Source organism: Gobius niger (assembly GCF_951799975.1).
Source record: "Gobius niger genome assembly, chromosome: 13".
Classification (NCBI taxonomy): Eukaryota; Metazoa; Chordata; class Actinopteri; order Gobiiformes; family Gobiidae; genus Gobius; species Gobius niger.
Genome location: NC_136864.1, coordinates 1087956 through 1104703, shown reverse-complemented (window position 1 = coordinate 1104703; position 16748 = coordinate 1087956). Strand labels below are relative to the sequence as shown.

Below are 16748 nucleotides of genomic sequence, written 5' to 3'. Positions count from 1 at the left end.
ATATATCCACGTAACTGTTCGTAATGTATGCAAGGGTGGCTCGCGCTGGCCGTTAAACTACGAGCGGCGGGAAACCACCCCGTAGTTACCGGTGACCAACAGATTTTAGTTTTTATATACGAGAGTTTATACCTGAGATGGTGGAAATCGCAGCTGTTGTCACCGCTGGCCAGCTTTATTGGGAGGCTGAAGAGGAGGCTGCTCGGCACAGGAGACGTGTTCGCGATTTGAACATTTTAATGAGGAAGAGGAGGGCAAGAAGGCGGGCCCTCTTTGCTTGTCTTTCCCTATTGGTAAGTTGTTATATGGCTTCATACATATTTCTCAAATGATCTTTTATGTATGATTATAACTCTGATTCACCTGTACAACTTAAATTCTGATTAGAGTATTGTTAAACCTCAAAGTAAGCACCAACACCAGCCATTATTCAAATCAGTGTTCATGTCATTCAAAACCTTTGACAGTACTCCATTGACATTACATTTTCTAAATTGCCTAAATGAAATAATGACCAATCTCATGCATCAGTGCACATTTATTTGGTTTAAATATTACACACATCTGTAATGTTATTAAACACGTTTTAAAAAACAAAACATAAAAACACCGACACCAGAGGGCAGCAAAACGCTCCTCTCCAAGTGCCATGAATGAGTTTAAGGGACAGCCATCCTAAACAAATAACACAAACACACACACACAATTTTTGTCACCAAGTCAAATAGGTAATGTTATTAAAATATTTTTTGTGTTGCATACTATTAAAAATATGTATTTTTCAGGAACAGAGACAGCCACTTACGAGGTATGCTCGCCTAAATGCCTCTCTGCCAATTCTGGCAGTATATTTTTCTGACGGAGCTCTTAAGCCAGCATTCCGGATGGACAGAGGGTCCTTTAATCTGCTGGCCCAGCTCCTGCCCCGAAGTAAGGACCATGGGTGGAGTCATGAGGTGGAGCTCCTGGTGACTGTGTACTGGCTGGCTTGTGGAGCCTCATACCGGGCAACTGGGGACATCTTTGGGATGCCAGTGGCCACTATTTGTCGTGTTGTTCACAGAACGGTGGACCACATGATGACCATTCTTCACAGGTCAGTACGCCATCAGTCATCACACTATGGTCTATTCACTGGTGGAACAAGTACCTAATTTACCAAAGAAAAAGCACAGTAAAAATGCTCAGATTAACATTTTTTTCAGAGCATATCACAAAGCTGGATAACATTCGAATGAATTGTATTGTGGTGAAGAACTGTGTTAGTGTTGTGTTATTTTTAAATCTAAATCTAAATCTGATACTGTATTAATCTCTGTAGAGAAATCTCTGTAGAGAAATTAGTTCTCTGCATGTGACCCATCCTCAGTATCTCATGGGGTGACCTGTAGGAGCAGTGAGCTGCCAGCCTGGGCCGGCGCTCGGGGACCCGTCTCCATGATGTGGGGCCAGGCTGGTGGTCAGAAACACCTGGCTGGAGGATTCACCTATTGCACATGTTTATATAACCTACCACTAACCTACGCAGACACTGGAGAACATGCAAACTCCACACAGAAAGGCCCCATCCAGGTGGGAATCGAACCTGGGACGTTCGACCTGTGAGGCACGAGCGCTAACCGCTGCGCCACCGTGTCCGTAAATGGCATAATACTCATTTGTATTATGAAATGGACTTAAAAAGTAGTGCAGCAGAAAATATAAATATATGCTCATAAAGTGTATGAAAGGAAAAGGTGAAATGATTGTGTATTAATACCTTACCATTCTGCACAGGGTGATACATTTCCCCCAAGAAGATGCCCTGGAACAGGTGGGAGCTGGCTTCGCCCGACTCGCTGGTCACGAGGCCTTCCAGCGCGCTGTCGGTGCCATTGACGGCTCCCACATTTGTGTTGTCCCCCCCGCAGAGCCACAAAAAAGATTTTATATAAACAGGAAACAGTTTCCATCCCTGGTCCTGCAGGGAGTGAGCGATGCTGAGGGTCGCTTCATTGACATTTTTGTGGGCAACGTGGGCTCTGTCCACGATGCTTTAGTTCTCCGGAGGTCACCCTTATTTAAGAAGGCTCTGTACCCACCCCAGGGATTCTTTCTGTTAGGTGATGGGGGGTACCCGTGTCTGCAGCACCCCATCACCATTATGACACCGCACCGCCAGCCTTTGGCCAGTAAGACAGCCAATTCCTGCAACAATAACAAATGTACATAATGTAATGAATTAAATGTAATTCTGTGTTTGAAACAGGTGAAATGGAAGCACGTTATAACCGCCACCACGCCAGGGGTCGCAACATTGTAGAGCGCACTTTTGGGGCACTCAAAACGCGATGGCGCTCCATTTTTCTTCGTGCCCTTGAGGTTCGCCCTCGGTTCGCTCCGAAAGTGATTGCTGCCTGCTGCCTCCTCCATAACATCTGTGTGGAGGCCGGAGATGTCCTAGAGGAGTTAGAAGAGCAGGAAGAGGAGCAGGAGGGAGGAGATGGAGGCAGAGACGGAGCAGAGGACGCCCCTGAGAACGTTCCTGTGGCTGACAGAGAGCTCTCCGGAGTTGGGCTGCGAGCTGGACTTGTCGCCCGGGTCTCTGCACCACAAGAGTTGGCTGTATGTCTGAATGAACACGACTACATTTAAGATGGATAGATGTAGTCGTGTTCATTCAGACATAAAATGTAAATATTTTTGTGTAATCGAATCTTCATATGTAAATAGTTATCTTTTTTTTCTTAGTTTTGTTTCATAACTTCACAATTACAATTGTATTAATGGATTATTGCTAGTTGTAAATATATTTTTTGTGTGTGTGTCATAAAAATAATTTATATATATGTCAATCATTGTAAATATCCATCCATCCATTTTCTTCCACTTGTCCGTTGCCGGGTCGTGGGGGCAACTGATCGAGTTGCCCAAATCACATTGCACCAGCCCCTTATGGCTCCTCCTGCAGGTGGTGGGTCCACAGAAGGACGGCCTCATGGTTCTAACCGGGCCTGTTGGTCTCTCATAAGGGGCTTCTGACCCGCTCTTTGTCTGACCTGTAACCTGTAGGACCTGTTTGCCCTGGGAGACCCTACAGGGGCACAAAGCCCCCGACAACAGAGCTCCAGGATCATTCAGGCTCAAACCCTCCACCACGTTAAGGTGGCGGTTCCAGGAGGGGGATTGTAAATATATAAAAGTTTAATAATCAGTGAGGCCTCCTATGCGACATGTACATTTAGAACAAAGTAATACTTCTGTGAGCTCTACAAAAGGTCTGCTGAAAAGACTCACCTTTCTAATTATTTTACCACATCACCAGCACCAGCCCCAGAACGTGACGTTGCAGTTAAAGTCGAGGAGTTGTAGCATTGCAAGTTAGTGCACACTGGTTTCTGCTCCTGTAAAAACAGCCTGCAAAATAGGGTGAACAGGTCTAACAATTGGAAACTGCACTATGCAGTTGTGTCCACTCATACATGTCGAACCCGAACTACATTAAAAATAAATGACACTTCTTTTTGTTCACTAATATTTATTTAAAATTTATCGACTAATTTTCCGAAAAGGCTCAGATATTTATCTGCCCTTTCAGCAGCAGCCTTCTCCCTCTGTTCTTCTCTGGCAACCATCTCCTTCTCTCTTTGCTCCTCTCTCTCAGCCTGTTCTTTCAAAAAATCCAGCAAATCCTGCCCTCCACTTCTCTTCCTTCCTGTCTGACGCCTGTGCTCCTCAACGCCTGTCTGCTCCTCTCTGCCCTCAGTGGGAGCAGAGGCCAGTGTCACCACCCCACCGGATGTGGCAGACATGCTGGATGCCACGACAACGGGGGGATTTATGGAGTGCTGCCCCCGAAGCGCAGCATCCAGCATATCATACCACACCCAGGTGGCCTCTGACACTGAGGTCGGATCACGGATATCCTGAAAAATGTATTCACAAATAGCTCATCCATATTTGTCTCTATACAAATAGGTGAATGTTTAACAACTACCTTATATTTTTGCACCAAGTTGTGCCATTTTTTTTTGGCCTGCTTGGCAGTTATGCCCAGGCCGGAGGTTGCAACAAAGACCCTATTCAAAAAGGAATAATAACACTACTTTTGTACAGAGGTAACCAATCAATAGCTAGTAGGCAATAGAAGAAAAAAAAAACTGATACTTACTCCCACCCACTTTTGGAGGAGTTCCTCCGGCCTGTGAACTGGGCTTCGTTGGAGGTCCTCCAGGAGATCAGGGCTCGTGTTTCCTCCACTGTCCCTGAATGAAGGTTAAATGTTATTCATGTGTTATTTCACCATAACAAACACGAATAGTGACAAATTAGGCGCCCAACAAAGAACGCAAGGCTCTGATGCAAGTATAATTTTACTACTTTCCAACTTACATGTGTGGGTTTTGTCCTCTGCCATACTTGCCTACTAGTTCTTTTTCTTTCCTGGATGAAATTAAAAGGTTTTCCTTTATTTACAGATACTATTTATTCATAATACGTTTGCAGAAAGATGTGAAGAATTATGAGAATGATCAGTCGAGTGTTTACTAATTTGTCATGAAACTACACTATTATGAGCATCTTACGTCATATATTAGCTAAACATCACCAGTAATATAAATATGCAGTCAAGAACAGTCACTAACAAACATTTCTCCTCGAGTTTTCACGAGTTTAATTACAATAGAGCCGGAGAAAAACAGCGGAGCTTCGTAGAACTTTAGCCGAGTTAGAGCTCACTCTGCTCGGCTACAGCTCACAGCGCGGGCCGCTAACTTGGCTAAAGACGCTACATCGTACATTTACTTGGGATTCAACCGGTAAACAGACAATTGGGTTTGCTTGACAAGTAGACATTTCTCGCCCGAAATCGCCTCAGAAGTGAATTTTAGTCGAGGAAAAGAATGAAGGCAACATTAAACTTACCGCATTCACTTTTGCCGCTGCTGCACTGTTGCTGCCGCAATGCCTTCTGGGATACGCCGGTCTCCGAGAACGCAGCGAGTCTGCTCTGATGCAGACTCGGTAAAGGGGGCGTGGCGAGAACAACATCCGGGGATTTAACCGTTCTCGGTCTGATGTGAACTTTGAATTGGAACAGTACTCGGGCCGGCCCTGATGACGTTTCACGAGTACACGAGCACACAAGTACGGACAAGAACGCATATTGAGAAACGGCCAATATATCCCCGTCTGGCCTTTGTCCGTGCGCTCTGTCACACAAACGGAGCACATACGCAGCCTCTCCCACATGTCACATAGCTCCAAAAAAGCTCACGATAGAAGCTACCAAGCTCTTCCACGTGTTCCCTATTTAAATAAAGTTACGTGAAGTGTTTTCATGCGAAGTATATTTACACACGATTTTATAAGCAAATAAAAAGGGGGACTATATTGTGAGGCGTAATGATATGAGGAGTAAAACGTCCGCGCAGTAACTCCTAAAGGTTATTGACGGAAGTGAGCGGGGGAAGTCTTTAGGAGTTACTACGCGGACGTTTTGCTCCTTGTATCATTACGCCTCACAATATAGTCCCCCTTTTTATTTGCTTATAAAATCGACATGCTACATTTCTGTGTAAATATACTTCGCATGAAAACACTTCACGTAACTTTATTTAAATAGGGAACACGTGGAAGAGCTTGGTAGCTTCTATCGTGAGCTTTTTCGGAGCTATGTGACATGTGGGAGAGGCTGCGTATGTGTGAGCGCACGGACAAAGACCAGACGGGGATATATTAACACGTCTAAAGTGAGGTAAGAACATATCTTAGTATGTAAAAACGGTGGCCTATTCCTTTAAGGCGAGACACTGCAGGTGAACAGGGGAAAAAAATAAATGTAGAAATATCAATTTGAAACTTTTGCTGAACATCACAGATATAAATATGAGAAAAAAATGTATTGCATTTTTTCTGTCATTTTATGTTTTCACATAAAAATAAGGCGTTTTGAGCATTAAAATGGCCAAAATTGCCTATACTTTGGCCAACGAAATCAAAATAATGAGCCAGATTAAAATGTTATGGTTTTATTTTATTGACAATTTAGTAACAGATTTTTTCAGAGGGATTTTGGATATTTTGTTTAGTTTTTCAATAAACTAATCATCAGTGAAAAAATCTGTAAAAACTCAAATTCCGCCTGTTTTTTTTGGTTTCAAAGCTGAATAAATCAGGCTAGGAATTAGATATTAAAAAATCCCTCTGAAAAAACCTTCAAAATGTTGTTGTGTCTCAGCCTGTAAAGTTTGGAGTCTGTGGGAGCTTCTATATATTGACAGGTTTGACATCCACGTGTCCTGCTAAGGGGCCCCGTGATGACGCTTTCACCCAAATATGGTGTTTTTCCTCCTACGAGACGCTGGAGCGGAAAAGTGGAAGAACGGGCCGAGCATGCGCACTCGCTACAAAACTTCAGGGCTGGTTTTCTCTGAATGAGAGAAGCCGCACTCGGGCAGAGCCTGAGCCCTTATAGAAGCTCCCACAGACTCCACACTTTACAGGCTGAGACACAACAAGATTCTGAAGGTTTTTTCAGAGGGATTTTTTAATATCTAATTCCTAGCCTGATTTATTCAGCTTTGAAACCAAAAAAACAGGCGGAATTTGAGTTTTTACAGATTTTTTCACTGATTATTAGTTTATTGAAAAACTAAACAAAATATGCAAAATCCCTCTGAAAAAATCTTAGTCACTAATGTGTCAATAAAATAAAACCATAACATTTTAATCTGGCTCATTATTTTGATTTCGTTGCCCAAAATATAGGCAATTGTGTCCATTTTAATTCTCAAAATGCCTTATTTTTATGTGAAAACATAAAATGACAGAAAAAATGCAACACATTTTTTCCTCATATTTATATCTGTGATGTTCAGCAAAAGTTTCAAATTGAAATCTCTACATTTATTTTTTCCCCCTGTTCACCTGCAGTGTCTCGCCTTAAGTTCCTGTTGTAAATCCTATTGAACCTGGCAACTGGTCTATACTTTTAATTTCTCTTTACCCACGTGAGTCAGGGTTTACACTTATGCTCCATAAATATTAATGAATGAGGTTAAAATGTGTCTGAGGCTAATTTGACGACACAATAATGGACCGTTTTGGATTGAACTGTGTTAAAGCCGTAGAATCTTTAGAAACTGTCCCTTCTATTGTTCGGGCTGATGGACGTTCACTGGAGAATGAAACAGATGAACTGCTGAGCTCTTCAGGAGATGCTGAAAGACTGTTGTGGAGGAAGGAGGAGGAGGAGCTGACCAGTGCAGGACACCACGCTCTGAAACGGGGACAAACCCAGGAGGCGCTGCTGCTTCAGAGGATCAGAGGAGATGAAGGCAGACGGGTTTCCTCGACCTCCATAAACATGAGGCTCAGGTCGACCACAGCGGCTCAGGACTAACACCTGAACTCTGTGTCGTTCGCTTGGACAAATAAAGCTCTGACTGACTTAAAGGAACAGGCCACCGTGTTTCCAGACTGAGACATGTTCTCACCTGAGATTAGACGAGTTGATCCGTACCCGTCTGGTCTCTGTGCCCGAGGAAGAGCTCGGTCGCTTCTATCTTCACACCCGTTTGGAGCCATAGGAAAACACTGGGAGAGGCCAAATGCTAACATCATCTTTGGTTGTTTTGCGTGACTGAGGGCACACACAGAGACCAGACAGGTGCACATCAACTCGTCTAAGCTCAGGTAAGAACAGATCTCAGTGTGGAAACACGGCGGCCTGTTCCTTTAAAGGGAATATACGGAGTTTAAAAATGTTAAAATGAAGTATTTCCTCCCCCACATGTTCCTCCATGTCCTCATGTGTAGCATGAACGAGCGTAATATAGAAGCTGCAGTTACACGTGTGACCTGAGGTGGCAGTAGTGAGTATAAAATGACCAACTTGCATCTTTTGTTTTTTTATTAGAAAACTTCAAATGAGAACATTCAGTTTAAATTGAAATGGGGCGTCGACAGACGTACAACAGGTAAAAGTAGTAAAAGAGAAAGAAAAAATCAAATAAATAATAAATAAAAAGGAAAAAAAGAAGTAAATCAAGAGTCCTGTCTTCAAAGAATATCGGGCGAGCTCGGGGTTGTCCATAACTTTCACTTCTTCTATTTAGCACAAGAGTTTCTTCATATGTCGTAGCAATGAAGGGAAAAAACAAGTTCTTTGTAAAACACATTAAAAATTGGTTTACATTAAAAAAAACAGTTTTTATGTATAAAAAATGTCCCCAAAATGACTATGGTATTGGTGAACAAATCATGCACAGATTCTCTTAATTATAAATCCATACAGAATATTTTCACATTGAAAGGCTGGAGTTGGTACAAATTTAGAAAACCAGTGAAGCAAATCGTCCCAAAAGGCATTAGAGAAAAACATCCATAAAACATATGGTCTGTAGTTTCAACATGTTCAGTACAAAAAGAGCAGTTATTGTTCTCGAACCCAAATCGTTTACTTAGAAAATCAGCAGAGGGATATATTCTGTTACTGACTTTGAAATTATTCTCTTTTGCTTTGGGCGCAATAGGAAGATTTTAGTTTCTTTTTTGGAGAACTGTGGATTCAAAGCTCTAGATGTTGCATTTTGCCCCTTTAGATAAAAAAGATTAGATTTAGAAAATGTTTGGTTCCAAAGTAAGACGGTGGTTCAGCCTTAACCCACTCTCTCCTATAGACATTTGTAACCTAACTTCTAACCAAAGCCACATGTGGCTCTCATTGTGGACCTCCAGGTGCTCCGGCTGCAGGGCCTCGGTCAGCTTGGTCCTGATGGAGGTCTCCACGGGGCGGCTGGGGTCAGGAGCCATGAGGGGCCCGGAGTGGAGCAGGCGGGTGCAGAGCGGGCGAGCGCAGAGGGGGCCCCGGGACAACATCACAACAGCCTCACTGAGACACAGACACATTACTATTATGGGACATGTTAATTTACAATTATAATATATTCTATATCAGCAGTTACAGCTTAACAAATGTAATATGTTTGTATTACATATTACTGAGCGGCTCGGTGGCACAGAGGTCAGCGCCTCCGCCTCAGAGCTAGAAGTTCCCGGGTTTGATTCCCACCAGGACGGGGCCTTTCTGTGGAGTTTGCATGTTCTGCGTCTGCGTAGGTTTCCTCCGGGTACTCCGGGTTCCCCTACCACTAAAAACATGTACAATAGGTGAATCCTCCAGCCAGGTGATTCTGACCATCAGCCTGGCTCCACATCATGGAGACGAGTCGCCCACTGCTCCTCACGGGCCTCAGTGCATTAAATGAAGAGGACGAATTCCCTACAGGGACAATAAAGTAACAAACAAAATATTACTGTTTCAAAAGTGCAGTCAGATATTTCCTTTTCCTTCACTTTACCCCATTCTCTCGTGTTTTGTTTGTTTTGACGACATTAACTAAACACAACTGCAGATCTGATTCACCAGTGTCCGGCTTCATCTGTGCTGTATTTTACTCAAACATCAGTGCAAACCATTAAAATGCACTCCTGTCCGACTAAGAGCACAGACACTTGTACCTCCAGTTACTTCAACTGTAATGACTGATGTATTACAGTATTTTGTTTACGTTTTTGAAACTCATTACTTTAGTATCATCAGGGTTTTAAACTTAAACCGTTTTAAGACTGAATTTAGAATTTCATTATCCTTCATTAATCTTATGAGAAATTCTAATCAAACTGTGGAAACTATTTGTCAGGCTGTTTAAATGTTTTTAACCCAGAAATACATTTATCTCTTTTATAACTTAAACCAGGGCACGTCTCACACAAGACACTCTTAGCTCGTTTGTGTCTAAAGTAACATCTCCAAAGGTCTGAACTTTCATTCATGATTCATAACGAGGCTCTGACAGAAACCGAAATGTGTTTTGAGGGTTGACAACAACTGAAAACATCTGGATCTTTCATAAGTTGCGATGTTTGATGGCTAATGCTAACGGCTATAGGGAAATACATTGAGCAGGGTAATGCTAACGGCTATAGGGAAATACATTGAGCAGGGTAATGCTAACGGCTATAGGGAAATACATTGAGCAGGCTAATGCTAACGGCTATAGGGAAATACATTGAGCAGGCTAATGCTAACGGAGTATCTGACCGCACGGAGCCGTCCCCTGAGGACCTGTCCCGGGCCGGACTTCTCCGAACCCTCCGGGACCGCAGCCCGTCCCACAGCCGAGGTCCGAGCACCATCTGCCCGCCACATCTGACCAACAACAACCGAACACTCACCGGACAGTTTGGCAACAGCCCGAGCGTCCGCCATCTTGTAAAAATGTCAACAGGAAGTGACGCAGGAAAGACCCGCTGGAGGTCATCCCGCGAGTGCGCATGTGCGGGGGACATATTATTTATCTCTAAAAACAGATTACTACATAAATAAATAAGTAAATACATGAATAAATAAGTAAGTACGAGTTTAGCCTCCTCATAATACAAAACCATTCGTGTTTACTTCAATATTTACTTCCGGTTTCGCGACTTTCCGTTTTGACGCTCGGAAAGAACGTCTTTGTTTCACGTCTGCCCAGATACTCGTGACGTTTCCGCTTTCCTGAATTCTGATTGGATGACGCGACGTAAACTCCAAACCTAAACCGAAAGTAAAGTGGACCTTATATAAACCCGTCTGTCTCCGAGTCCGTGAGTTTATCCCCGGTCACTGACGGAGGAATCTCTCATTTCTCTGACACGTTTGCAGGATTTGGCGCCATGAAGATTTGTGCTGTTGTTTTCCTGCTGGGAGTCATGATAAACGGAACTGCATCAAGTCAGTATATTTACATTTGTTCTGCAACTTCTGTTCATTCTGTCGAGTTTACGTGAAGATTTAGTCCCGGCCGAATACTTTCTCTTTGTGTCGATCTGCGCTGTTTGTTGATTTACTCTTTACAGACTGAGCTTTAACTACATTTCTCTAATATGTCTCACATTTGTTATAGTTATTTAGAAATAATCAAACGTTTCAGTCAGTTTGACAGATGTTTGTGTTGTGATCTCGTCCACATTATTACAGGTGCGCAGATCGAAACAGACTCGCCGCCATTTTAACTTTGAGTCAAGTCTCTGAAGCGAAACAAAACATGTTACAAGGAAATTGAATCAAAACTAATGTAAAAAGGTGGATCTGTTCATAGATCCTCCATATTTAACCCTTAAGTCCTGTGAACATTTTTGTTGACGTGGATTTTCTGCAGAAAATGTTCGTTTGTGTTTTTTTCTCTCATGTCTTTATATCATAGATCAGGCCACCGTTTTTCCATACTGAGATATGTTCTTACCTGAGCTGTGACGAGTTCTTTAGGACCTGTCTGATCTTCAGTCATGTAAACACAGCGCAGACGGCGTTAGCATTTAGCCTCTCCCTCTCTCCTCTATAGCTCCAAAACAGGTCAAGATAGAAGCTACCAAGCTCTTCCACGTTTTCCCTATTTAAATATGGTTACGTGAAGTGTTCCACTACAAAGTATAATTACACACAATTAAACAATGTGGATTTTCTAAGCGGATAAAAGGGGGGACTATATTGTAAGGCGTAATAATATCAGGAGTAGTTGGAAATCCACGCAGTAATCTTCACTTTACTGCGCGGATGCCAAATTACTCCCACAATATAGTTCCCCCTTTTATCCGCTTAGAAAATCCACATTGTTTAATTGTGTGTAATTATACTTTGTAGTGGAACACTTCACGTAACCATATTTAAATATCAGTTACACCCGCTTTAACCGAGCACATTTTCTCCAGTTCAGCTTTACCCAAATCTAAAGGCTGGAGTTTTCAGCCTCTAGGCCAGAGTGACGCCTCATTTGAAAGCTAAGACCTACAAAACTCATCGAAGATTTTTCCTTGTGTTTATGGCACGTTTTGTCGTATTTTTGCTGCGATTTTGTCTCATTTTTGTTGATTTTTTTGTCGCTATTTTGATGCTTTTTTCAAGAAGATTTTAGATTTGGGTAAAGTCGAACTGGAGGAAATGTGCCCGGTTCAGGCGGGGGTGAAGAGGTTACAAAAGACAATGTTTTTTTATGTAAATGTCATAATGAATCTGTTTTATTTCATATGTTTGTAGTTTTTTATTGCACAGTTTTTATCAATTTAAAACGTGTGATTTTCTTTTTCTTTCAGTGATTCACACTTTGAGATATTTCGAGACGACTTCATCTCAGATCTCAGGTTTCCCTCAGTTTGTGGGGGTCGGTTTAGTGAACGACCTGGTGATCAGTCATTACGACAGTAACACGAAGAGAGCGGTGCCAAAACAGGAGTGGATGAACAGAGTCACAGACGAGGATCCTCAGTACTGGGAGAGAGAGACTCAGGTCTATTTGAATAATGAGCAGGTGGGAAAAGGAAACATTGAAACAGCAAAGCAGCGTCTGAACGTGACCGGAGGTGAGTCTGAACTTTGACCTTTAACTGAATAAACCACGAGTCACTGTTTTTAGTTTGATTTACGGAAACACATGATGATGATGTAACAGTTCATAATAAATGTTAAAATGTGAATAAATAAAAGTTAGTTCATAATAAAAACATTTGTAGTGTAAGTGTTTAAGAAGTGCTGCAGGACGGCCTAGGGGTTTGGCCACAGCACATATGCAGCACATGTGCTCAGATGTTTTGCTGATTGTCTCTCCTCGCTCTTCACACTGCGATTGTTCTGTGAAATAAAACTTAAACTGATGATAATGATTCATATGAAGCTTGTGTTTCTCTTTGACAAACTCTGACTCTGAGTCTCTGTTCAGGTTCACATTTAGATCAGAAGATGTCTGGCTGTGACTGGGACGATGAGACCGGTGAGATCAGAGGATATGTTCAGACTGCGTTTGACGGTGAAGACTTCATCGCGCTGGACTGGGCGACACAGACCTGGGTCGCTCCAAAACAACAGGCCTTTCCCACAAAACTGAGATGGGAGAAGATTGGAGTAGCTGCTGAAAAGAAAGACTACGCTGAACACCGCTGTGCTGAGTATCTGAAGAGATATGTGCGATACGGAGAGACGACTCTGAAGAGGACAGGTAAACACCTCTACACTTAAACCTCATCAGAGAGAGGATTATCAGAACTCACTTCTGAAGGAAACGCCTCATAAACATTTAAATAAAAACACGTAGTTAACGACAGTACAAAAGACGAACCTCAGTGAGAAGCAAAAGTCACTGCTTCATTTGACCGAAAAGTTTCCTTCACCTCTTACCCCCCGCCTTAACAGATGCATCTGCTCCAGTTCAGCTTTACCCAAATCTAAAAGCTTACAGCCTCTAGGCCAGTGTAACACCTCAGTTGAAAGTGTCTCTTTTGTTTTTGGGTCATGTTGCCTCTTTTGCATTGTTAATGTCATCGACTAAAATATTTAGTCTTAATTTTAGTCAAAGTGTTATTTTTTGACGACTAAAATTGGACTAAAACTAAATTAAAAGTTTCTCATGAGACTAAAACTGTGACTAAAATGTCCAGATATTTTAGTCGACTAAAATAAGACTAAATAAAAATGAAAAGGAGAGACTAAAATCATCCAAACTTCTATTGAGCGTCTGAAAGAGCCTCAGATCATGTAAATTCTCTGCTAAAGGATCAGCTCTGAGCTTTGTTCATGTGGAGCAGCTCCATGAAGCAGAGGAACAACATTAAACATGATTATAATGAATATTATCAATGCAAAGTCCACTAAATTAGTCTTAAATTTAGTCGACTAAAACTAGACTAAAATCAAAAAGATTTTTTTGACTAAATCTCAACTAAAATTACATTTTAGTCAAAAGACTAAAACTAAAATAAAATATGTTGACAAAATGAACATTGCTCTTTTGTTGCTTTTGTATTTCCACATTTTTGTAGAATTTTTGTCACATTTTTAAAACTTTTTAGCTGAATTTTTACCACTGTTTTTTTTTAGTTTTCGTCACATTTTTGTTGCTCTTTTTACACTTCTTTTCAAGAAGCTTTTAGGGTAAAAACTGGATACAGGTGGGGGTTAAGAGGTTAAATATAAAGCACTGAATAATATGATAAAATGGAAGTAAATGAGCAAAATCCAGACTAAAGCTGAACGTTTGCTCATGTTCAGTTCCCATGAGTTTTGTTTGAAGCTGTGTTTGTAATAAATGAGTGAATCTCCGTCAGATGAAAGACCTCAGTGATCCTTGTCTGAGATCTGGCTCCGCTCTGAGAGAACCCTCCTGTCCCACAGAGCTCCCGAAAGTGTGGTTCCTGCAGAAGTCGTCCTCGTCCCCGGTCACCTGCTTCGCCTCAGGCTTCTACCCCGACCGGGCCGTGCTGTCCTGGGCTAAAGACGGGGTCGAGCTGGAGGGGGAGTGGGGGGAGATCCTGCCCAACCACGACGGGACCTTCCAGAGCAGCGTGTCCCTGGACCTGTCCTCCGTCCCCCCCGGAGACTGGGGACGGTACAGCTGTGTGTTCCAGCTGTCCGGAGTCAAAGACGACCTCGTCACCAAGCTGGACCCCGGGCTGATCCGCACCAACGGTGAGACCGGACTGAGACCGAGGGCACAGTTTGAGTTCAGAGGTGATATAATGTCCGTCCGCTGCAGTCATGAGGATCACAGCAGCTAATCCTGTAGTTTATGGCTCTACAAACATAACCTGAAACTGATGGTCCGTGTGCAGCGTCCGGATCCTCTGACGCTCCTCCAGTGTCTCGGTTTTTGCCCATTAGACGAGTTTGTAGCTGATTTGACACTTAAATTCACCAGGTCAGCAGTTCCTCTTCTGTTTGTGACTCCCTGGGCTTGACCTGACAGGCACAGCAGCATCGCGGTCCATTAAAACACACCTTTAACTTCATCCATCTCCTATAAATGCACTGACTCATGATTGTTTTCTTTAACAGAGAAGAAATACACTCCGTACATCGTGGCCGCGGCGTGTGTTCTCGGCGCCGTCGTCGTTGCTGTGATTGGATACTTTGTGCATCGCAGATTCAAAGGTAAAATGAAAGTCAAAATGAGCCTGATGTTTTAATGAGACACAAACTGACAAATGTTTCTCTGCTTCGTTTCAGCCAAACAGCTCAGTCCTCGTAAGTAACGCTTCACCTGTTACTGTAACCACACAGTCATGTTTCTGTGTTCCTGTTACTGTAACCACACAGTCATGTTTCTGTTTGACGCTCCTGTTACAGCAGTGTTAATTTTGACACATATTTTAACATATTTTATTTTAGTTTTAGTCTTAGTCTTTTGACTAAAATGTAGTTTAATTTTAGTCGAGATTTAGTCAAAACATTTTTTTCAATTTGAGTCTAGTTTTAGTCGACTAAAATTGCATGTCAATTTAGTCGACTAAATTTAAGACTAATTTAGTCGACTTTGCATTTATAATATTCATTATAATCATATTTAATCAAGGTCCTCGACTTAATGGAGCTGCTTCCACATGAAGTCAGTCTACCCCAGGGCAGCTGTGGCTACAATAGTAGCTTACCACCTCTGGTTATGGAGTGAATGAATAGTGCAATGTAAAGCGTCTTTGAGTGTCCAGAAAAGCGCTATATAAAACCGATGCATTATTATTATTATTATTATTATTATTATTATTATTATGAATAAAGCACAAACCTGTTCATTTGGCAGAGAATCTATGTGATCTGAGGCTCTTTCAAACGGACAATAGAAGTTTGGATGATTTTAGTCTCTCCTTTTCATTTTTATTTAGTCTTATTTTAGTTTAGACTAAAATATCTGGTCATTTTAGTCACAGTTTTAGTCTCATGAGAAACTTTTCATTTAGTTTTAGTCCAATTTTAGTCACAAAAATATCACTTTGACTAAAATTAAGACTAAATATTTTAGTTGACGAAATGAACACTGTGTTACTGTAACCACACAGTCATGTTTCTGTGTCTGACGCTCCTGTTACTGTAACCACACAGTCATGTTTCTGTTTTTCCAGAGTCGAGTGAACCTGAGGTGATGCAGGAGTTGAACCCTCGACCCGCAGAGACTCAGTGAGACCCTTTAACTCACTACATTCACCTCTCCACAGGCCAGCGTTCTTCCACACTGGGATCTGTTCTTACCTGAGCTTAGACGAGTTGATCTGTACCTGTCTGGTCTTTACACGTGCGCTCAGTCAAAGATGTTGTTCGCCTTTAGCCTCTCCTCCGCTATGGGGCCAAACGGGGGTGAAGTTAGAAGTGACTTTTACAGTTATGTCAACAGAGTCTCAGTCAGTGTTTGAGCTGCTCAAGACGTTAGCATGCTACCGGTTAGCGACTGTCGATCAACTGCCAGTGGCTTCAACACGATAAACACATTCATGAACACTGAGGAAATACTACAGTAACAGCTCTGACCTCTGACCTCTGTCACATGTTGTATCCAAGGCTAGATGTTTGTGGTTCAGGGCTTTCTCTTGGACAGAGCTGTTTTAGCTAAATGCTAATGTAGCCTATAAGTTGTTCTAGTAACTGTATGAGCACCAAATAATATGAAATGGCCGTTCACAGAGTTCACTGATCATAGTGCACAGAACGTTCAATACAATATTTACAATCTCCAACGATGGCATCAGTGCAGCACAGGTTTAAAAGTTCATACGGCCCCACGACTTCCACGTTGGGGGGGTTGTTTGGGTGAATTCAGTTCAGTTCATTCGGTTGGTTTGGATCCAGGCCTAACGCTTCTACAGGCTCTAGTTCGGGCTCTAAGCTCGCCATCCAACCTGGCCTGTGTAAAAGGACCAATTAAGTTTCTAGTGCACACAAATAAATACATTCAAATACTAAGTAT

The 16748-nt window shown here is 42.2% G+C and overlaps 1 protein-coding gene across 1 annotated transcript; it reads left to right on the top strand.

Annotated features, from left to right (window-relative positions):
- Window positions 1-10621: 10621 nt before the first annotated feature.
- LOC306972837 (class I histocompatibility antigen, F10 alpha chain-like) lies at window positions 10622-14979 on the top strand (the record flags this gene model as incomplete). Its single annotated transcript, XM_079569544.1, has 5 exons — window positions 10622-10759; window positions 12118-12384; window positions 12741-13016; window positions 14189-14482; window positions 14849-14979. Exons 1-5 carry the CDS (start codon window positions 10702-10704, stop codon window positions 14977-14979), a joined length of 1026 nt encoding a protein of 341 aa, XP_079425670.1. The 5' UTR covers window positions 10622-10701.
- Between the last annotated feature and the right edge of the window lie 1769 nt (window positions 14980-16748).